General features: G+C 40.6%; 1 protein-coding gene across 1 annotated transcript; it reads right to left on the bottom strand.

Moving 5' to 3' along the window:
• Positions 1-214: 214 nt before the first annotated feature.
• CENPI (centromere protein I) lies at positions 215-19,975 on the bottom strand. Its single transcript, XM_083372208.1, has 21 exons — positions 19,895-19,975; positions 16,600-16,906; positions 15,661-15,795; positions 15,457-15,575; positions 15,182-15,289; positions 14,446-14,494; positions 14,024-14,070; positions 12,961-13,050; positions 12,200-12,316; positions 11,552-11,716; positions 11,011-11,131; positions 10,192-10,283; positions 9,319-9,436; positions 9,168-9,232; positions 8,531-8,628; positions 8,271-8,406; positions 7,055-7,179; positions 3,831-3,879; positions 3,353-3,586; positions 1,398-1,439; positions 215-893 (listed from the first exon to the last, which is right to left on the bottom strand). Exons 2-21 carry the CDS (start codon positions 16,793-16,795, stop codon positions 774-776), a joined length of 2,226 nt encoding a protein of 741 aa, XP_083228334.1. The 5' UTR covers positions 16,796-16,906; positions 19,895-19,975; the 3' UTR covers positions 215-773.
• Between the last annotated feature and the right edge of the window lie 2,563 nt (positions 19,976-22,538).

The following is a 22,538-nucleotide window of genomic DNA, read 5'->3' as shown; positions in this document are numbered from 1 at the left end:
CTGGAGTGTGCTGGCCTGCTGCTTGCACAAATGGGGATGCGTGCACACATCCTTGCCTACCACTTCTGCGGCCCAGTTCTGTATTTTTTTTCAGAATGTCTTCATACAAATGATGTCGTTCCACAAATTACAACAGAATTTCATCCACCATGGGCAATATTCAGAAAACCAAAATTCATAAAATTGAGGTTTCACTGTACAAACCAAGGCCAAACAATGTTTAATTTACACGACAGAGCATTTTATGCATAAATAAGTGCTATACAATTATTTACAGTTATCTACAAGTCTAAGGCTGTTGGTTCAATTCATTGTGGGGGCTTTGGGATTATCAAGGAAAGCTGATAATTTAGCTGTCCAAAGAATGGTCACAATTACTGTCCAAAAATGATCAAACGCTGGAAAATCCTGCTATAATTCACCTGAATGTTTGCAATAATAATTGGGCTGCTTAATTCCAAAACGAAGCAAAAAGTTAGCAACAGGAATTAGGCACGCTGTATTTCTTTCATGAGAGTCTCCAGGCCGAAGAGCCTCCAGGCCGAAGAGCCCTTTACCCAAAGATGAAAGATTTCATGTCACAAAGACCAGCTGGGCAAATAGCTTTATGGGTGCTACTATTGTTACCAAGAGCTACCTGTACGGCCATCAGTACTGAGGCACTGAAAGGATCCTTCTCTTCAGAAATAGGAGTCCATTAGAATCCAAGTTTAGCTTTGACAGGAGAAGGTGAGAAGAAATCCATTCACAAGAGTCAATGTTTCAATACCCAGTTAGTTGTCTGGTTTTGTTTGAGGTCGAGCCACACGCTTGATGCTGCTTTCAATGAAGACTTTCAAGCCTTGTAACTCTTGGGTGTATAGATATTCCAAGTACCAGTCCCATCTCCTCCCCTGCAGAGAAAGCATTAGAGTAGTATACATCTCCAGGTAAAGAAATTCTCCTTTGCCATACTTTTTTTTTTAAATGACCCTGTAATTCCTTGCATCCGGGTGGAGTTGGGACAACTGAATGGAGCTCAAGCATTTACTGGGCTGGATGCCCTTCCTGACACCTACATGGAGGTAGCAGCAGACAATAACTCATTGCACCCAGAAAGAGAAACATCTGGATCAAATTCACAGCTTCCTGATTGTGAGCTGAGAGTACCACCTCTAGCCCCCCCCCCGCCACTCTTCTTTGCCATTCAATATTCACTCATTTTCTGTGCAGCCTCTTAATTCACAGATCAGTTTACTAAAGCAAGAGTCTAGAAGCACTAATATTTTGTAACTGAAACCTAGCAGTGTGGAATCGTTTCACTGTACGGTCTTGCTCTCAGAAACACTGCCAAATTGGTTATACTATAGCAAACTTCCCAAGAAATTTAGTCCTTTCCAAAATGTATGACTTTTTACCTGAATTAGCCTGATATCTGGGATTTTGTGTTCTGATTGTGCCTGGAAAAAAAAGGACAATTAAAAAAAATTGTTTTGTGAGCCTTGAGAAGATATTTAAGAAAGTTATTGGTTAACACGGCCTAGAAACTACATCAAAAACTTGCCCTTTCGGAGAACAACATGATACTGCTGAAGGACAAAAGGTATCATAATGATGCTTTCTGGGTTCTAAAAAAATAAAATCAGGTATACCGATATCTCTAAGCCATGCCATGAAATTAGGATATGTGAATGCAAACCTGGCATTTTAAAATGGCCCTATCCAAGTTGGTTTGTATGAGGCTGATTTTAGAAAAACACCTGAGTCTCCTTGAGTTCAACATGAGGAAGGTTCAGTGAATCAAAACAAAATAAAATAAAATAAATCTAGGCCACTTACAGAACAGATAACTCTTACTGCCGCTAAGCAATGGCTATTCCACTATAAACTGAATCGCAATTAACTTAATTGCTGGGGAAATTTAATTCTCTGCAATGAGCTTCTCACTATTTCTGTTTTCAGTAGTGTTCCTCAGCTTATTCTTCCATCTCCTTTCAAGGATCTCTCTTTCATATTATAGTGATTTATTAAATAACCAATCCTATTGGTCATTTTCAGCTCAAGGCAATTTCTGTCTCTGTCAGAAAACTGAACGTGCCTACCAGGCACCGTAGCTAGCATTTTGCCAAATCCCCAAAAGGCTGCTTTGTCTTTAGCAATTGAAGAGGAACGCTCATTCATGACAAATCTGCTTTCACCAAAGCATTGAGAAAGAAGGATCAAAATGTTAGTTTTCTATAGTGCTCCTAAGAGATGGGATCTCACTGCATAGCTCTGGTGTATTATAGATACCATAGGGAGCTGGAAACACATCCTTTCACAGACATCTCATCAGGAATAAAAATAATGTTCTTCAGCAAAACAAAAAAAATTATGCTGAGGTCTGTTCTTCCTCAAGTATGTCGAACTCTTCGAAGGGAGTTCCTGTAGTTGGTTTTCTGGGGATGAGAGACTCCCTCAGTGGAGGTAAACCAACATTTGTAAAATTTTTACTACCCTCGATTCTCCCTAAATAAAGGCTGGCCCTACATATTAAGAGCAGCTAGACTGATGAGAGATGACAATTCATGTCAGCATGCACAAATTAGCATAATTAATCTGTCTACATGTCTACGTAAGAAATCAAGATGGCGATGTTGCTGCCTTGCCTAAAAATAATGCATGTTTCTAGAAATATTAACCCTTGATTCTGTTTCTTATTAGTTAGGAAAAAAGAAATACAGATCTCGGAGGGAACCAGGGGACTTCCACGGGGAAATCTTCACAGCTTTTAAATTTCTTTAAGCATTGCCATAAAAGTTAAGCTTAAGAACTAGAAGTCTTTTTTTTTAATGAATAAAGTTAGATTATTCAGAGTATGTATCATATTGGGTTTAGTCCCTCGCTGTAAGCAGAATATTTGACTGCGATAAAACCAGCAAGAAAACCCCCTTTTAAGTCTTAAGTCCCAAAGAAAGAAAGTAAAATTAATAGGGTACTGGACAAAAGGAATCATGAAAGCTATTGTGTCTTAACTGGCCAATGTCTGCCAGCGAGCTTCTACAGCTTAGAGTTGAATCTAACTCTTTGTAGGAGATGGGTAGTTTAGAAATGTGATAGAAATATATAGATATACAGCTGTAGGGATGGATAGATAGATAAGATATAGATAAATAGATTAGATAGATAGATAAGAGTCTCAAACTCATTCTTGAGAAGCAAATGCAAGCTTGAAGTTTTAAAGCATAGTTGCAGCTTGACCACACTATGCCAATGAATAAAATATGACACAATGAAGACGAGTGAAGAACCCAGCAAAGGTGTGGGTGTAATTCAGTAAACAAAACCTGACAGAATAGGGAAGATGGTACTGAAAGATAAAACCTCCATTTACCTGCTGCACAAAGAGCATCGCATAACCTGTCAAGGCAGGATGGTACACGATGTTCAAGGCCTTCCTGTATTCCTGCACCAAGGTCTTCTCCAGCACTTTGGGCTCCATATAAATCCCCTGAGGGTGGTAGTCTTTCTGGAAGACGTTTGAGGTCCACAGGCATCCGACCATGCTGGTTATATATTGGTTGTATTCTTGGCAAATCTGGTTGCTAAATTTGATTCCCAGTGATGGCTGAGAGGATCAAGGAAGACAAGGTTTGCGACAGCTCTGGCTAAAAGCAACAGTTTGCATTACTTACAGAATACCAGACTCAGATCGTATGAAAAGGCAAAAGGGGAAAAGACAGAAAAAGAATGGCATCTTTGAACAAGTACAGTAACTTTGGGAAAACAAATTTGAAAGGCAAGGCAAGACAAAAGTTAATTACTATATTGTGGCAATGAAACAGCAGGCATTGTGCCTTATTTTATTGTACCTGTTTAGCTTGTAGATATTGTTTAGCAGCTACCAAATTGGTTCGATACCTGAAATAGAAACAAAGAAGAGGATTTGAGTATTTTTTTAACTCCAAACAGATGGCTGATTTCTTGACTACTTGCATTGCTGGTCCCATTCCCAACATGTCAGGCATCAAGAAACCTTTCCTGTCCGGTTTTATGGAAATCACTTGTGTTTTCCCATTATTTCAGAACAGAAACCAGAAGATAAAAATATAGGAGCCACTCAAGATAGTTCTTCTTTCCAACCAGCTGGATTTGGTACAGAATGCAAAATGGAATTTGAGAGCCCTTTTTAAAGTTCTGAAGCCATTCCGACTCTGATAAGACAAACGCCAGAAGGCACACACCTATCGTTTTTCACCGCAGGATCTATGTAAAGGAAGTCCTCAACTTACAAACCTGAGCCCAAATTTTTTGTTGCCGAGTGAGAGCACGTTAACCGAGTTTTATCCCGTTTTAGACCTTGCTTACCACACTTGTTAAGTGAATCACTGCAGTTGTTAAGAGAATCTGGCTTGCCTAGTGACTGCTTTTCAGAAAGTCACAAAAAAGTGATCAGCTAAGCCCGGGACACTGCAGCCAGTCATAAATATGAACCAGTTGCCAAGCATCTGAATCTTGATCATGTGACCCCGGGAGGTGCTGCTGCAATGGCCGTTAAGTGTGAAAAATGGTTGTAAGTCACTTTTTTTCAATGCTGCTGTAACTTTGAACGGTCACTACCTATGCTGTATAAGAAGACCATGAAACCCAACAGGCTACGCATCTAATACGGAAGGCAGGACACAACTTCATCTGGAGGAACAACAGTATGTCGTTCAGTCACTATGTTGTTGTTGTTAGTTGCGAAGTCGTGTCCGACCCAGTCACTATAGAAACTGGAAATCCCTCAGTAATAAGCCCCAAATACTCCTCCATATAATGAATGTAATTTTCAGTATAACTCCCAGAATGCTCCTTTCCAGGTAGACCATTTGCAGCTTTTGAGAAGAGGAAACTAACCTAAAGAATCCTAACATGGTATTCAGCAGCTGGCGAGTTCTCAGATGCAAGTACTAGAAGCAAAACTGCTGAAAAACAACATTGTTAAGCCACGAGCCTTGTATAAAAACAAATCCAAATTCACAGTTGACCTCAATAACTCAGTTCCTGGCTGTCCACTAGCAAGTAGGCTTCGTGTCCCCAATTAACATCACTATATTCAACACAATTACAAGCTTCACCGAAACTGTTCTTGGAATTTTGAGACTTATCTGTCCATAAAATCATGTCAGATTTGATGGATACGATGTTTGTGGAGCACTATTTAAAATGGAAAAAAAAAATACTCTAATTTCACAGAGATCACTTACAAGCCCACATGAAACCACTGTCTGAGACTATTCTGTCCCTTTCAGTCACTCTTCGTGGGGAAAAAACATGAAAGCGAGTAACCAAGACAACAGTAGGTTTAAGAGAAATAAGTCATCAACTGGGAATTCATTTCTATAACTATCTTGTTTGTCAAATTTAAACCCTGGCTTCTTGACCAAAGAAAGCTGATCTTGGCACAATCCTAGCATTTTAGGGAAGGAAACGATGAGGCGATTAAAAGACATCTCTTTGTAATTTGACATAAAATAACAAGTGTATGGGTCTCAGAGAACAATTCTCAAGCTAAGTCAACAGATTCTTTAAAAATCCAATATTTAACATGCAAGCCGTGCACATTGGCATTTGACCTCTGGCTCTGAAATGCTTTTTCATAAAAGGCCGAATTCTTACTTGCAGGTAGCTCTCAACTTAAGGTCACAAACGGGACTGAAGTCTCTGCTGTTAAGTGAAGTGATCATTTAGTGAGATGCCCACGTTACCACTTTATTCATCAACTGTAATCCCTGCTCTTCCAGTTGCAGTTCTTAAGCAATGTGGGGATTGTTACATTATTGTGCAGAAATCCCTCAGGAATGGGGGAACCATGTGGAAATCTGCCAGGGGCCGAGAGGCATCAGTGGCTACAGGGCCCACCATTGCGTGGAAAATTGTCACAGGCCAGGAGGTCCAGACCAACTCCCTGCCCCACCACACCTGGGAAGCCTGGTCTCTCTCAATGTCCCACCTTACCTGGACCTCTTGGCCCGTGGGATTGTAATGGACACCGAACAGATGTAAGTCGAGGACTACTTGTACACCAAGGCCAGGTGTCTTGAATAGTCTCACAAACCAACCATAAATATCACACATATCCTTCCTTTGCTGAAGAAAATCCGCAATTCATAGCACACGTGTTCATGCATTTTGTTAAAATTAGGATAAACGATACGTATTAATGTACGGCATCCTCTTTGCACAACTAAGTGGACTTTTATCAGAACAGAACTCACTCAACCTCAGCCCAACCTCAGGTTTGTCCTCAACTTAAAAAGTTTGCTTAGTGACAATTCAAAGTTACAACGGCGCTGAAAAAAGTGACATGACCGTTTTTTTTACATTGATGGCTGCAGCAGCATCCCTAAGGTCATGTGATCAAAATTCGAACGCTTGGCAACTGGCTTGTATTTATGACGGTTGCAGTGTCCCAGGGTCACGTGATCCCCTTTTGCAGCCTTCTGACAAGCAAAGTCAGCGTGGAATCAGATTCACTTAACAAGTGGGTTACTCACTTAACAACTGCCGTGATTCACTTAACAAATGTGGCAAGTCATAAAACGGGACAAAAATCACTTAACAAATTTTCTCGCTTAGCAACCTAAATTTTGGGCTCAATTGTGGTCGTAAGTTGAGGACTACCCTGTACTGGCTTATCCAGAACCAAAGAGATCATGGTCTCCCAAATGGTTTGAAAGATAATAGTATGGGAATTATTCCTAGCATAGGGAAGAAAAACAAAGGCCTCGTCAATAGAGCCTTGGTGGAGCAGTGGGCTAATGCCTCCTTAAGTAACACCAGCTGCCTACAATTAGTGCAGGTTCGAGTCCCACCAGGCTCAAGGTTGACTCAGCCTTCCATCCTTCCGAGGTCGGTAAAATGAGGACCCAGATTGTTGGGGGCAATTAAGCTGACTTTGTAATAATGCCGCTTGGGGTGTGTGTGAAAGCCCTAATAAGCAGGCATATACATAGAATGAAGGCTACTGCTAAGCTTGTAAGCCGCCCTGAGTCTTCGGAGAAGGGCGGGATATAAATGGAATAAAAATAAAAATAAAAATAAAATAAAATACCTGAACATGATGTGGCACAGCTGATCCACTGTGACAGAATCCAAGCTAAGCAGTGCTGGATAGAAAACTCCTGCAGGAGGGATTATAAGCAAAGGGACCTTGTACTTCTGAAACATATCACATACCTAGAATAGGGAAGGGATTTCGGCGTTCAGTGTTCTGCTTTCAGTACAGTATCGACATATAAAAACTGAGAGAATATCATATCCTTGTCACCCACATATTCACACTGGGCTCTGATCAATAGGCAAAACGTAATGCAGATTTAGTATAGATAAAAAAAAACATAGGGTAATGAGATTGGCTGCTACTATTGTACCTTCTCCTGTACAGAAACTTTTGGAATCTTTTTTTTTATTGGAGACGACCATTCCAATTGGTGCTACTCAATAGTGCAAATCTTTTAAAAGGCTAGATACCAAATGTGTTAGGGTTTGAGATACTTTATTTGCTTGGAATTTAGTAAAGTCTTCAAATCGTTATTGTTTGTAATAGTTTGAGTGTTATGTCTTGATGTTGTTTAGTTGCATTTACTGCTATCCTAAGCAGATTCATTTTTTCGTTTGGGCTGCCTTGGTTGCAATCTTTCTGAACCTGGAGAAACATTGTTCTAAGAAAAAAATAATGGGTTCTGTATGAACAAAAGGGTTTGAATCCTTTAAATTCCTTCCTTCCTTCTCTATCTATAAATCTATAAAAGGTAAAGGAAAAGGTTCCCCCGCACGTGCGTGCTAGTCATTTCCAACTCTAGGGGCCGGTGCTCATCTCCGTTTCAAAGCCGAAGAGCCAGCGCTTGTCCGAGGACGTCTCCATGGTCATGTGGCCGGCATGACTAGACGCCAAAGGCGCACGGAACGCTGTTGCCTTCCTACCGTAGTGGTCCCTATTTTTCTACTTGCATTTTTACGTGGTTTCGAACTGTTAGGTTGGCAGAAGCTGGGATGAGGAACAGTCGCTCACTTTGCTACGCGGCACTCAGCATTCGAACCGCCAAACTGCCGACCTTCTGATCGACAAGCTCAGCGTCCTAACCACTGAGCCACCGCATCCCTACTATCTATCTATCTATCTATCTATCTCCTGCCTTTATTATTTCTACAAATAACTCAAGGCGGTGAACATATCCAACACATCTATTGGAATCTCTTCACCAATACTGTCAAAGTGCATTATCTATATGCTTGGAACAAAGTTATAGTGAGACTAGCTTACATACTATTTCATAGAAATCCAGAATGAAGTGCATTAAAAAAGCAGAGTTGTTCTCCAAGTGCAGGGCAATGGTTGAAAGCCGGCCAACAAAGTGGATGAATTCTGCTATTGAATTCACCAGGCTTGAAACAGAAGTATTCCTGCAGCAGAACAAGACACAAGCGTGAACATTCACAGTGGAAATAACTTCTACATATAAGTACTTCCAGATGTAAATCACAGTGCAAAACAGATGGGGCCACTTTTTAAAAAGATGATACTTACAGGGCATCTACATTTAACTCGGATGACGTGTCTGATTGCAAGAAATGCCAATTCAGCCAGTTTAGTAGCAGTTCCCTCAGGCTTTCAAGAACAGTACACTATGGAGGAACAAGGACACAAAAAACACATACTGAATAGCCGCGATTCAGTCTTAAGGAACGATGCTGTGCTATGCTAATTTTATAGATAGATGATAGGTAGACAGACTGCAGCAAAAAAAAGAAAAAGAAAAAAAGACAGCAATCAGAAGACAGTAGTCGAGCAAGAAATTTTTGCAAAGACAGTAAAATGATAAAAAGCATGACTACAGATAGATTTTTTTAAAGGAATTTTTCAGTTAAATGATATTGGATTTGTATTTTTGCTGTTTTTATGGGCAATGTGTTCCCATTTCTCTTTCCCCCCCTAAACCTTGATTCTACCTCATTGCACAAACGTATGCAAGAGAAAACTGCATGCTTCTTTTGGCATAAGTAGCCATAAGTTATTCAGTGAACCCAAATGTTGCTTTCTGCAGGCTTGGATAAAAATTGTTAACATTTTGGAAAAATGATAGTCAGCAGACGGCACATTCCTTAGTACAGCATAAATGAAGTTTGTGGTGTCAAATCATCTATTCAGAGGCCCCTTCGTTTACCTTAAAATAAAGAGACGAGGTGAAAAACAGCTGCATCAACGGCTTGCAAAGATAAGCTTTCATTTCTGAAAGTGAAAAAACAAAGTGGTTTTGAAGCCAGCCACTCTTGACTGAGGAACAGGGAAAGATTGGGTGGGTTTGCATCACATACCTGAGAAGGTGCTGAGGGGGATCCAACTGATCATCTGCAGGACTTGTGACCTACAGAAGCGACCATCCCAGAAGGGCAGGCTTCGGTACAAAAATTCTTCACAAGATGAGAAGCCCTCCTAAAAAGCACAAACCCGATCAGGGAAAACCTAGATTTTCTTCCAAATAAGTTCTCCTATTCTAACCTGGGCAGCAGATTCTCAATTGTCTGTACTGGGACAAGGCATCAACGACATGCAAGGAAGGAGATACCCAACATGGAGATTATTCATCTCTGGTATCCCTGGTGATACCTCAACCTTATGGTGATGAATAATCTCACCCAGAGGCTTCCTGTGGATTTTAAATAGGAGTGGAGAGAGTACCAATCCTGCAGAACCCCACATAATAGGGATAGAGGGTGGGACCTCTCATGCCCAACTAACACTGTCTGGTACTGTGGAGTCTCAGCTGATGCCACACCCAAAACCTAGCTGGGCATATTTCCAATAGAAGAACCCTCCCTTTGAACCCAGCCAGGTCAGCCCTTTCATCTGTGATTAGATCACAGATAAAGGAGCCTTTATTAAGGACATAAGGACTGCCGGATCAGGGTATAGGGCTGAGACTTGGGGGCTGGAATGCAGAACTAGTATGAGACACCTGGTCCGCCTTCACTACAAGTGGCTCGCCCCCAGTCTCCCACCATACGTTCCCACATCCATCATAATCTTCCCCAATGCCCCCAACCGTGCTGAAATCTCTGCATGCCCCATTCTATGCCCTCTGGTTCCGTGAACAGGGAATCCTGACATTCCAATAAAACACCCTGGTGACTCAAGGACAAAAATATTCTTTTGGGAAAGATAAATAGGCATAAAGGTATAAAACTAACCTGCAAGAAGCGTTCCGCTTCCAAAACTGTGCCCAAGAATTCTTTGAATTCCAGTTCACATTCCTGGTTTTCAATTTTAATCCAAGGGCATTCTGCATTATAAATAAGAAACAGGGGGAAAATGTCTGAATAGAATCCTTTCTTCTTCCTTGCCTCTCCGAGAAATAATAAGCCCTTATGTGTGCAAGCAACAGTATGTGTTTTAGCATACGGGTAGTCCTTGACTTACAACCACAATCAAGCCCAACCTTTCCATTGCTCAGCGAAACACTTGTTAAGTGAGTTTTGCCCGTTACGACCTTTCTTGCCACAGTTAAGTGAATCACTACAATTTTTAAGTTAGTAACTTGGTTAATTGAATCTGCTTTCCCCCTTGACTTTGCTTGTCCGAAGGTTGCCCAAGATAATCACGTGACCCAGGGACACTGCAAAGGTCATAAATATGAGTCAGTTGCCAACCGTCTGAATTTTGATCACGTGTATGCTGCAATGGTCATAAGCGTGAAAAAAGTTCACACGTCACTTTTCTCATTGCTGTTGTAACTTCAGTCACTACACGAATGGCTGTATGTCAGGTTTAATAATTTAATAGCTAAACAGCTTGTGTAATGATGTAATGCAATGTAAGGTGGATGATGCAATAATAGGAATGACTCAGCAGGTGTGTGTATCCTTTTAAAAGCTTGAGTATAAAAGGGAAGGCTTTTGCTGCTGTGTTCTCTCCCGTCCGTTTGACTGCTGTCACTGCTGTGTATTGGATGACTATTTGTAATTGATCTTCACTTAGATGGCACAAATCACAAGGATTAGTCCCCCTACCTTCTCTGAATATTTGGCCCAGCCAATAGTACATCCTCTGGTAAACGACATCATCCGTGACACAGTTAATGTAGTGGAGTAACAGCCGATTTCCTAACACCGAGCCTACTTGGGAAGGAAGCTATGAAAGCAATCAGAAGACATTGTCAACTAACATGTACCGTAGTCTTGAGCTAATGCTACTTTGTTTCTTAATCAATTTTTAAACAAACTCAGAAGCTGCTTTAATTGTTACACTAACTTAATGGTATTGACTTCTTCAGTTTTGTTTAGAAAACATTTCCCCTCTGGCTTCAGTAAAAAAGAAAACTGCCCAGAATACACATCAAAATGTTCAGGAATGTACCATAATCCTTAATCCAAGTTCATGTTTTTACAATACATTGTAACTATTGTGTACTTTTATGTCTTTCAAAAACTGTGACCCATTTGAGACTTATTTGATGGGCATTAGATTAGCCAGGCATTGATTATTGCAGCCTATTAACAAGCTCCCTCCCGTCCCTTGTAGTTCTTGCTCACTTTGATATCAGCCACTTACTTCTAAACAATGGATGTTCTCCAAAAGCTGGGAGAAGCTCTGCAGATGCTGCACTGGGAAGGATTTAGGATGACTATTGAAATCGGTATGTTTGGCTTTTGAACTCTGAGCCGAGGAAGTAGAGTTTTGGTTACACGCAGGTATCATCAATTTTGAATTCCATTTCTACAAAAAGCAAAAATCCAACCCTAGCAATTCATAGATATAATTCTATTGTGATGTTATAGAATTACTCTTTCCTAAATATGATTTCTTTAATGGATCGGCTCCATCCTTATACACACACACACAGGTATATTCAACATGGAAATTCAAGGTAGAACCAAATCAAAGGAGAGAAACGTTCAGACCCTTTGCATACTCAATTGAATTAGTCAAATTAGAAGAAATCAGGACAATTAAACAATATGAACACACACACACCCTCCCATATCTATGTAGAGGTTAAAAGGAGAATGAGAAAAAAAGATTAAGAAATCAGTTACTATTGTAATGGAACGTTGTTGGCAAACAATAAATTGATCGTGAATTATAAACAATCTAAGGAATAGCCTAGATGACATTGTCAATACAACCAAAAACGTCAATGAAAAATGGACATGCAATCACAAACTAGGAACTGCATTTAAACAATCTAAAGTAACTTACTTTCTTTGGGGGCTGAAATGTTAAAACTGGCTGAGATGTTGGCGAAAGCCCACAGATCCGTTGCTTTATGTTACTAATTGCATTTTTCCACAGGTTTTCTGTATTCTTAAATCGCACCTGGGAAGAGGTGAAAAGTGAAAGTCACCTTTATCCAATATTAAAGAGCATGTTAAACAGCATGTATCTATGTATATGTCTATGCGTGTGTATTCACACATGGAATTAAAAACACACACAAGCTTTCCTTTTCAAAATGTTTAGATTGGTAAAACAAAGAGTTTGCTCGGCAAAAGACCATTCAACACCATTCAATGATTACTATTTTCATTGAAGTCATTTACACACACACACACACACACACACAATTTTAATGGTACTCAATTTACCAACACTTTGGTATAAAGCAGGGCTCTTCAAACTTGGCCCTTTTATGTCTTGTGGACTTCAACTCCCAGAATTCCTCAGCCAGCGTGCTTGGCTGAAGAATTCTGGAAGTTGAAGTTCACAAGACATAAAAGGGCCAAGTTTGAAGACCCCTTGTATAAAGACATGAGATTATTTCAGAAAGGATCGTACAGGAATAATCTTCATCTTCTCTTTCAAAGTTTGCTCACTCCTGTTCTCTGGCCTACAGGTTACAACTACACACACACATGCACCAAATGTTCCTTCTTGCAATTATAAAGAACTTAGGAACACGGGGTGGTCCTCTCACAGAGAAAGCAAAGAATAGCCTCCAATTCAGTCATCATTTTCCTCACCTTTTTGCTTTGGAGCAAATCTGAAGACACCATGCTTGGAGCAAAGCTTTTATACGTTACGAGAAGAGCCTGCAATGGAGCTTCTGATCCCTGAGTAAAAACAGGAACAAAAACAAAGTCCAAAGTTAAGTGCTGGGAAAGAATGAAACTAAAGCCCTCTTATTATAACCTACAAATGTAGGAAGTTGAGGATTATTCTAAAACCTGATCTGTAAGAGTAGTGGTGAAGAGAAGTAGAATCTAATAAAGTAGTCTCTACTGATATAAACCCTGGTGTGCACCCTCTCCTTTATGGATTAAACATACAGGACATTGTTGCTTGCAGAACAAAGATCGCATTACTTCTCAAGCAAGCTCTTAATCAGCAATTAGAACATTAGATCCGTTTATATTGTTATATTAGTAAAGCTAAAGGTTCGCCCGCACATGCATGCTAGTCATTTCCAACTCTAGGGGCCGGTGCTCATCTCCGTTTCAAAGCCGAAGAGCCAGCACTTGTCCGAGGACGTCTCCGTGGTCATGTGGCCGGCATGACTAGACAACAATGGCGCACGGAACGCTGTTACCTTCCCACCGTAGTGGTCCCTATTTTTCTACTTGCATTTTTTACGTGCTTTTGAACTGCTAGGTTGGCAGAAGCTGGGACGAGTAACAGGCGCTCACTCTGCTACGCGGCACTTGGGATTCGACCCGCCAAACTGTCGATCTTCTGATCGACAAGCTCAGCGTCCTAACCCACTGAGCCACCGCGTCCCTCTATTGTTATATTACATTTCTTAAAATGTAACTTGCTAGTCATGTAATGATAGACAATGGATGTCAGTGACTTTAACATATCAATAGTTTGAAATAGATTTTTAAATATATATGTGTATGTTTGGTATTGGTATATATATTTGAAAATCAACTTTAAAAAATGAGAACTGGGATAAAAAGTGGAAATAAATAAATAAATACTGGATATTGATTAGCTTTTACAATGTACAAAAGCTATCCTGTCACAAATGTGAGATTTAAATTTTAGAAATTGTACTTCACATGACATTAACTTCAAATAACTCACCATCTTGGTTCTTAGATCCAAGAGTCGTCGGACGCGGAAAGGTTTTACTAGAAAGATAAACATTGTCTAATTATTTGATGTTTTAAGAATTTATAATCTTGCCTTCATGAAGCTAGATGTAAAAAGGAAAAGGAACTTTTATTCTAAGAGATGAACATACTAGACGGGCTAGAATAGCATATACAAGCAAAATTTACTACCTTCTTTATTCTCTGTGCAATTTAGAGCACAAAAGATTTGAACACCGTTTCTTCTAAAAACAACGAAAAACCCTTCTGCAGGTAATTCAAGTCAACAGAATAGACTAGCAATGAAAAATAAAAAAATATCTATATTATCTGAAAGCCTTTAAAGAAGAAAATAAGAAAAAATACTTTCTTTTGAAAGCACATTACATATTCTGATTCCAATGATCATCTCACCATTTTCTCTTCTGGTCAGCAAATACAGCACATGGCAGACGAAGGGGCACTACAGAAACAAAATATCAAAGAAATGCATAATTGGGCACAATCTATGCTTTACACTTCTCCAAAACAACATAAGGCTAGTTAGCATTTCTTTCAAAACTTAGGGTACATTAGTGGCATTATATTGGACAATTTGACTTTCGGTACCTTAAAAACATCAGCTTCAGCATTGCAGCAAGCGCTAAACCCCATGACTGGGCTACTAGCACTGTACAGTATATATAGCTGTGCAGTGGTACTTAAGAAAAACAACTGCTCTAGGAAAAGAAATGGTCCTTTTTCCTTGAAATTCAGATCCCCTACTTTGTGCCATATTTCTGTGGTATTTGGTAGCAAACTGACTCTGTAAGTGAGAAATATACAGTTCTTTTTTGTTTAAAGTCCACTTCATGTAAGACCGATGAACGGAAACAGGATTTTTCCTATGTAAATTCCTATGCATGAAAAAAAAATGCCTGCAAGACTTCTGCAATGTATGAATGCATATTTAAAAGAGGCACAACAACAATCTAAAACTCCTTAAAGCTACAGTATCTTTTAAAGAGCTGCAGATTGTGTGGCATTCTTCCTTTGAAGCATTTTTGAATCTGAAACGCTGCTCATCCCTATTACACAATATCCAGGAAATCTTTTTTTTTTGGAAAAAAAATAAATAAAACCATCCCACACATATTAATTTCTGTCTTACCATTTTTTCATCCTGTAAGAAGTTGAAGAAGAACCCATAGAGGGCATTAACCTTTTCTTTATGATCAATGAAATCATACATTGCAATTAACCATTTTAAGAAAAGAACCTAATGGGAAGAAAACAGGTATTGGTCAGTTTATACAAATATGGTTCATAGTATAAGTAATTAAGGGTTCAAAGCAGAAAGATAGAAAAGAACTGTAGACATCAACAGAATACACTAATCAAAATATTATTAAGATCCAAGATATCAGTACATGCTTCCCAAGTTACCTGAGTATTGCGAGAACATTTGCCAACACAAAGTAATGAAACAGCTGAAACAATTGAATCTTCTGTTATTACTGAAATGGGAATCAGGCTCTTCAACAGTCGAATGTTTATCACTTCAGCTGGAAGAGATTAATTTTTTTATAAGGGTTAAGTACTGAAACGCCCAAGAAACACAAGGAGAAAGATGTGTGTGCGTGTATTTACCAAACTTGCCACTGAGTGCTATATTCAGCAAGGCATCAATTTCTTCTGGAGTCAAGCCTCTTTCTTGGGCAATCTTTTCCACTCTTAATAAGTGTTTCTGCAAAGCTTCATTCTTCAGGGTAGTACGATCTTTAACTAGGAAAAAATATATCAAAACATGAAAGTAAGTGTAATTCTCATGAGTAGCAAGCATCTCACAGGAGAATCTGCTCACTTGCTTATTTCACCATCAAGTTTCACCCTCCAAAAATATTTATTCATTTAAGCCCACCCAAGTCTTTACTGACTCTGGGCAATTTAGAAGAGAAAAATAACACATATAGAAAAGGTCACAATTGACTGGAAGTTTAACTCAATACCAATTAAAAAAAACACCTAAATATTTCCTACAAAATGAACCTTCATTAGAAAATTTATCACTTGTGAAAAGATATTTGTTGTTTACCTGGAAAAGTGTTAATATATATACTATGACCAATATGATAAATAAAGAACATCTCACAGTGATTTCAACTATTGAAGGAGGCCTTTATTGAATGAACATTAAAACTTACGCTACCCATCTATTCTAATAGAGTATAAATACATATATTATAAAGTAAGGTGTATTTACATTCTTATGTGCTGCTAAACCAAGTATTTGAAGACAGCCACAATCTAGACACAAACATCATAGTGCTAATCCAAGATAGATATATCATTTTACAGTATTTGAATAAAGCATCCAATTTAAAATTAATTAAAATTGATCAACTGTTAAGATGTACAGTAGAATTGTGTTCTGATGAAAATAATGCACTGCCGAAAGGCAGAAATGAAACTCAGGTACACTATCAAATTAATAGTAGCCTTGTTTGATCCAGAGACACCTGGCAGATCTGGTTTAGACGTTTTCTTTGTTTTAGGGCATTAAACACCAAGCCCTGCTTTTATTCTTACTTTTTCTCAAGAAGATCAGTGCTTCTTCAAGAGGATCATGGGTGGGGTCTGTCTCTTCATTAGAAGATATTTTATGGTCTTTATGTTCCTGGGTACTTTGGTTGGCATTTGCTATCCATGTGGATATATCAGTTTGTTTACTAGAAGTAACTGGTAAATTCTCCTTTTGCTTTTTAGCAACTACTCCTCTCTTCATCCTTTTCAATTCCAAACATAGAAATGCACATAGGAACGATTATTTTCATTTGCCAGAAATAACGCTGTGTCCAACCATGTTAAACTGGGGCATCCACACTGAAAGAACTACCTGGAAAAGACAGAAAGCCATCTTAAGTAGACTATAAACTCACAAAAATGGTATGATAAAACTAAACTATGGGAATGCATTCCTAAGCAAACTAAAAACAAACAAAACTGGAGATAAATGTTTTTTTCTTTGTAGACAGTCTGAAGCTATGTTTATATATTAATACTGGTACTACTGTTATAAAATAAACGGTCCATATTTATAAACAATTCTATTTTAATATCAGTCTTAGTAGTGCAGCTTCCTACAATTACCCTTATTCCCAGGAGGGGTATTATGGTAACTCTAGTTACAATATATCTTCTCTTCATACAATTTATATACAACTCCATTTTTCAGAGTCTCTGAGCAGTTTAGAGTATTACAAAAAAGATTAAAACCAATGATCACTTAATACAAATGCAACTAAACCACCAAACTGGAGAAGACTGCTGTAATGAGAACATACTATATACATAAAATTCCCCTAGTCCAGTCTCTTCTGTGTGTTGGGGTACAAAATTCTTTCCCTTCCTCCTGGTTAGCACTGCAGATTGCCTAGAAACTAGGGTGCCTGAGTTTGTATAGAGCTCAAAAACTATTCCCTAATTTTGGAAGAGAAGTAACTTTGTACTGGAAAAGTGGCTTTTTTGCCTATCTGCAATTACAAATCACCAAAGTCATAGAGGCAGAGCAAGAAGCACTTATTAAAGAGGATCAATTATTTTTATAGGTACAGACACAAATGATCTATATATTAAATATGACAGCATTAACAACTACAAGTGCATTGACAAACACAGCTGAATATACCCAAAGGCAGATTTTATTAGCTAGAAGATGGGCACTATTATTGGTAGGGAAATATAATATAAATAAAAATAAATAAATAAAAATGATCCCACCAGGGACTTTTTAATTTCCTCCTGCTAATGCTGAGTCCCAGCTCCTTTCATCTTTACAGGAAGGTTACTGCTTTTCCCTGCTTGCCTCTGACTGATCTTCAAAGGGAAAGGAATATAAACAAAATCTGCAATGTATCTACTTTTCTACCCAGCAACTAATGAAGGTCAATTCTGGGCCCACACATTTTTTTTGTTTTATTTTAATTCAATACTCTCCACCACGTCAGCGGCAATACATCTCTCCCTTTCCCAGACGGGTTTGCATTTTTAAGAACAACAGGACAGAGTCGGAAGAGACCTTGGAGGTCATCTAGTCCAGGGCTTTTCAACCAGTGGTACGGGTACCACCTGTGGTACATTGGCACCTGGCAGGTGGTACCCGACCATCCCAGAAAAGTGGTAGTGGGGGAGGGGAATGAGCTGAACTGGTGGCAGCACCACACAAGCCTAAGCGAGAGATGGCTGGAGCTAGGCGACTGGTGGTACTCAGATGTTGCCATATCCTAAAAGTGGTACAATGGGTGAAAAGGTTGAAAAGCCCTGATCTAGTCCAACCCCCTGCTCAGGCAGAAAACCCTATACCACGTTAGACAAACGGTTGTCCGACCTCTTCTTAAAAAACTTCCAGTGTTGGGAGCATTCACAGTTTCTGGAGGCAGGTTGTTCCACATCCTTGCACAGGCATTCAAGGATTTCCAGAACAGAGGCAGCTCATTGTTTAAGCGGCTGAAAAGGCAATCCAAAGAAGAAACCGGGAAGGGGGGGGCAGGCTTTGATGAACGGCAAAAACAAGCCTTTCTGAACCTCATGGGACAGGACAAGACCTGGATGCCAGGCTATTGATCGCCTCGTTTAAAATGCTAATCGGGGAGCTTAACATGCCAGGCGGGGATTGGATGATGGGAGTTGTCCTACACACACTGCCTAGAGCAGGGGTAGGCAACCTGGGCTCTTTGATGACTGGTGGACTTCAACTCCCAGAATTCCTTGAGCCAGCCTGGCTCAGCTTGGAAACCTCTCCCTTTCCCCTCAGCATGGCTGGCTCAGGAATTCTGGGAGTTGAAGTCCACGAGTTATAAAGCGGCCTAGGCCTAGGCCAGGGGTAGGCCACCTTGGCTCTTTGATGACTCGTGGACTTCAACTCCCAGAATTCCTTGAGCCAGCCTGGCTAGGCTGGGAAACCTCTCCCTTTCTCCTCAGCGTGGCTGGCTCAGTTGAAGTCCACGAGTTATAAAGCGGCCTAGGCCTAGAAGGCACCGGGTTGGGAGAGGCCCTTTTACCTTGGCAAAGGTGAGGCAGGTGAGAAGGGGCCGGGAAGAGAGAAAGGGCGGCTGGGCTGCCCTCCAGGCACCTTCCTCATATTAGTTTTCATTTAAGACGCCGGGGTGGCCGAGTTTAAAGGACAACCCCCCCCCCCCCGCCGCAACCAGTCGAGCCCATTGTCGACTCTGGTGTCGAGCCCAGCCCCAAAGGCCTTGTAGCTGCCCCAGGGCAGGGTGTCGGGCTAGCGCAGGGGTCTTCAAACTTGGCCCTTTTTATGACTTGTGGACTTCAACTCCCAGAATTCCTCAGCCAGTGTGCCTGGCTGAGGAACTCTGGGAGTTGAAGTCCACAAGTCATCAAAGGGCCAAGTTTGAAGACCCCTGATCTACACAAACACACACACACACACACACGACAAACCTACTTCATTCCCCTCAGAGCTTCATTCCTCTCAGTGCACGCTGGCTGAGGAACTCTGGGAGTTGAAGTCCACAAGCCATGAAAGGGCCAAGTTTGAAGACCCCTGGGCTAGCGTTACCCGGGCGCAGGAGGGTACGTGAGGCCCCGGGTGTCGTCGGAAGGCAGGGAACCCACCTGGCAGAAGACACGTCGCTTCAGACAAGCCCGGGCGGAGCGTGTGGCGGGGTGCCGGGTGCAGAAGCAGCCCTCAGGGCGCCTCTTCCTCCGGCCCTTCCAGCCAGTCGTCCCGCCGTTTGAAGATCGCCTTTCCCCCCCCCCCCCCCCGCTTCCTCCTTCTGCCCACAGGGCCTCGGGCCCTCCCTCGACCAGCTCCGACCGCCCTCCGACATCCGCCCCCGGCGCGAGCCGCCTCAGGGCCTACCTGGGCCGCTTCGCTGTCAAAACAAACCGCCGCGACCAATTTTCTCTTTAACCGCCGCCCGTTCAAATTTTCTTTTTTCCCCGCCCCACGCGCAGGCGCACCTCGTCCTCCGGGCGCCAGAAAAGGCGGGGCCGCCTGCCAAAGGCCGTTTCCCATTGGTTAGAGACGGCTGCCACAGTCGCCCCGAGCGTCGCCGATTCGCCGTGAGCAGGCGCAGGCGCGCTTTCGCTCGCCTTGACTAAATTCCAGACGCTGGCTTAGGAGGATGACGTCATCCGAGTCTTCGGAGCGCAAAGCCGGGCGGAACCTGAAAAGAAAGTGCGCACGCGCGCCATTGGAGTGTTTGCTAAGCCGGATAACAATTGCAAATTGGTTTTTGTTGTCGCTTTTGGCTCTCAATGACCTGATGGGCGTCCTTTTGCTACGGTTGTGGGTCAGCAGTAACTGCCGCTTTGCATTCTTCTGCGAGTTTCGGCAGTGGTGGCTTCTAAGTAACCTTATTTTTGATTTTTCTCAAGAATAGGTACATCTCGACTTGAAATCATTTCTTTAATGACCGTTCGAGGTTACCAATTCACTGAAAAAAGAGATTTTTGTTAGTTTTTTCATACTTACAACCACTGCAGCATCCCTAGGGTCACATGATCAAAATTCAGCCGCTTGGCAACTGACTCATATTTATGACGGTTGCATTGTCCTGGGTTCATGTGGTCCCCTTTGCGACCTTCTGACAAGCAAAGTCAATGGGGAAGCAGTGATTCACTTAAGAGCCGTGGCAAGGAAGGTTGTAAAATGGGGCAAAACTCACTTAACAACTATCTTGCTTAGCAATGGAAATTTGGGGCTCAGTTGTTGTAAATTGAGGACTACCTGTTTCAAGGTCTTATTAGAATAGAATAGAATATCTTTATTGTGATTGTGTAACTCAATGAAATTAAATATTATTAGTGCTTCAGTGAGCAGCCTGGTGTTATTCATCTGTTCTAAAAAAAATTTAAAATAGCATTTGGTACTGTTAAGTTATTCTCACCAATTTTCTGCAGAATCACCTTTCAAAAAGCATAGTTTTCCCTTTGTTTAGCCTCTCGGACAATCTGCAGATTTCCCAGCCACGTTACAAGTTGGAAAATCACGATACGCCAATATTCACCTTTATTGTCAGTGTGATGCCTTGTTCTTATTTCATCTAGACCTGTCATTTCCCCCCCCCCATAGATATATTTTTTATTTCATGACTAAGAGTCACCATTATGTTTGTTACAGTAAGAGAGAAAGTTTGAAACCTTTTCAACTTTTCCGACTGTTTGTACTGGACTGGCATTATCTGTGGACGTATTGCGATGGCAATGCAGAACACCTGCTTTTTCATTCTTTCTTTTCTCCTTCAAAAAAAGCTAGATTTTAGAAGCTCTGGGGCAAAAGGGGAATAAAAGGTGAAAAATCAGGTTGGAAGGAACACTTTTTATAAGCAGCTTTTCCCAAACAGATGCTCCACAGATATGTATTAATGTCTGGCATACGGATTGAGATTAGGGGCATTGCAATCAACAGATCTTCATCACCAACAAACACTTGATACTCTCCAATATGATGGAGCTCCTCCTACTGTTCAGCCAACACAACCAGGTTATTGGGGGAGTAAGAGACTTTTGGTTCAAAATAGCTGGACAGCCTGAGGCCAAATAAAACTGTTTTCTAAGCAGTCTTATCTCTCCGATCAGAGACAGAAAACCTGTCTATAGATCTGCTAGAGAGCAATTCCCTGAAGGTGGGCTCCAGTACGAGTCCAAAAAGTTGGAAGAGAAAACATCTGGTTCCAGTGACTGAACCAGATTGAATCCTGCAACATTATCCTAGGTCTAGGACACGTATATTCTCCTTCATTAGTAACAGAAAACCTACCTATATTCAGATTTCATAATATATAAGCATGATTACCAAGCTTTCTTACAAAAATCCACAGAGAATTTCCTAAAGACCAATTTGATTTAATTTAATTTTCTAATCCCAAGTTCAAATTTGATCTAAACTGCAAATCTTTGGTTATGCTCAAAAAGCAAGTTTTTGGACACTGAAGGAGTAAAGCATAAGTGTAGAAACAAACCCTATTAGATCCAGTGAGGTTTATGTATCAGAAAATGTAGACAGGATTTCAATGCATGAGTTCTTTCTACAAAAGTACATTAAGATGTCCTTTTTTTCAATTTGCAGAAAATATTTTATACACTGAATGTTTAAAATTGTATTACTTTGTTTTTCAAATAGCCAAATATTTGGTAAAAAGTGGGTAGTACTCAGCGAATGAAATTCTGTTCTATATTTTATACCCAGTACTTTAGGCTGAATTTGAGTTAATAGTGAAAATATGCATTTCAATTGCTTTTAGATTCAAAGTATAGCGAATGGCATATTTGCACACAAGTGCAAACTTTTCAGTACATTGGACAGCAGTCTTGTTCAGCATTGCTCAAAAACTTTGTGAATTGCATACAGCATGTAAAAGCCATTGCAACTTTTTGCCAAATACTTTTCGCTGTATTTCAGAAAGGCTGTGGTATTGCCAAACCTTTGATATCCCAGATCAGCTGAACTCACCACAGAAAACTGATTATAATCGTCATGATTGAGAACCTCTGAGATTCTA

Source organism: Vipera ursinii (assembly GCF_947247035.1).
Source record: "Vipera ursinii genome assembly, chromosome: 12".
NCBI classification, from domain to species: Eukaryota; Metazoa; Chordata; class Lepidosauria; order Squamata; family Viperidae; genus Vipera; species Vipera ursinii.
This window is presented reverse-complemented; position numbering and strand designations above follow the sequence as displayed.

Bases quoted from the DNA above. Each gene is read 5' to 3' on its own strand.
- CENPI (XM_083372208.1), bottom strand. From the start codon at position 16,795: ATGAAGAGAGGAGTAGTTGCTAAAAAGCAAAAGGAGAATTTACCAGTT. The intron at 8,629-9,167 runs GTAAACGAAGGG...GTTCCTCCATAG, and splicing joins CCTCGTCTCTTTATTTTAAG to TGTACTGTTCTTGAAAGCCT. The intron at 8,407-8,530 runs GTAAGTATCATC...GTTCTGCTGCAG, and splicing joins GAGTTAAATGTAGATGCCCT to GAATACTTCTGTTTCAAGCC.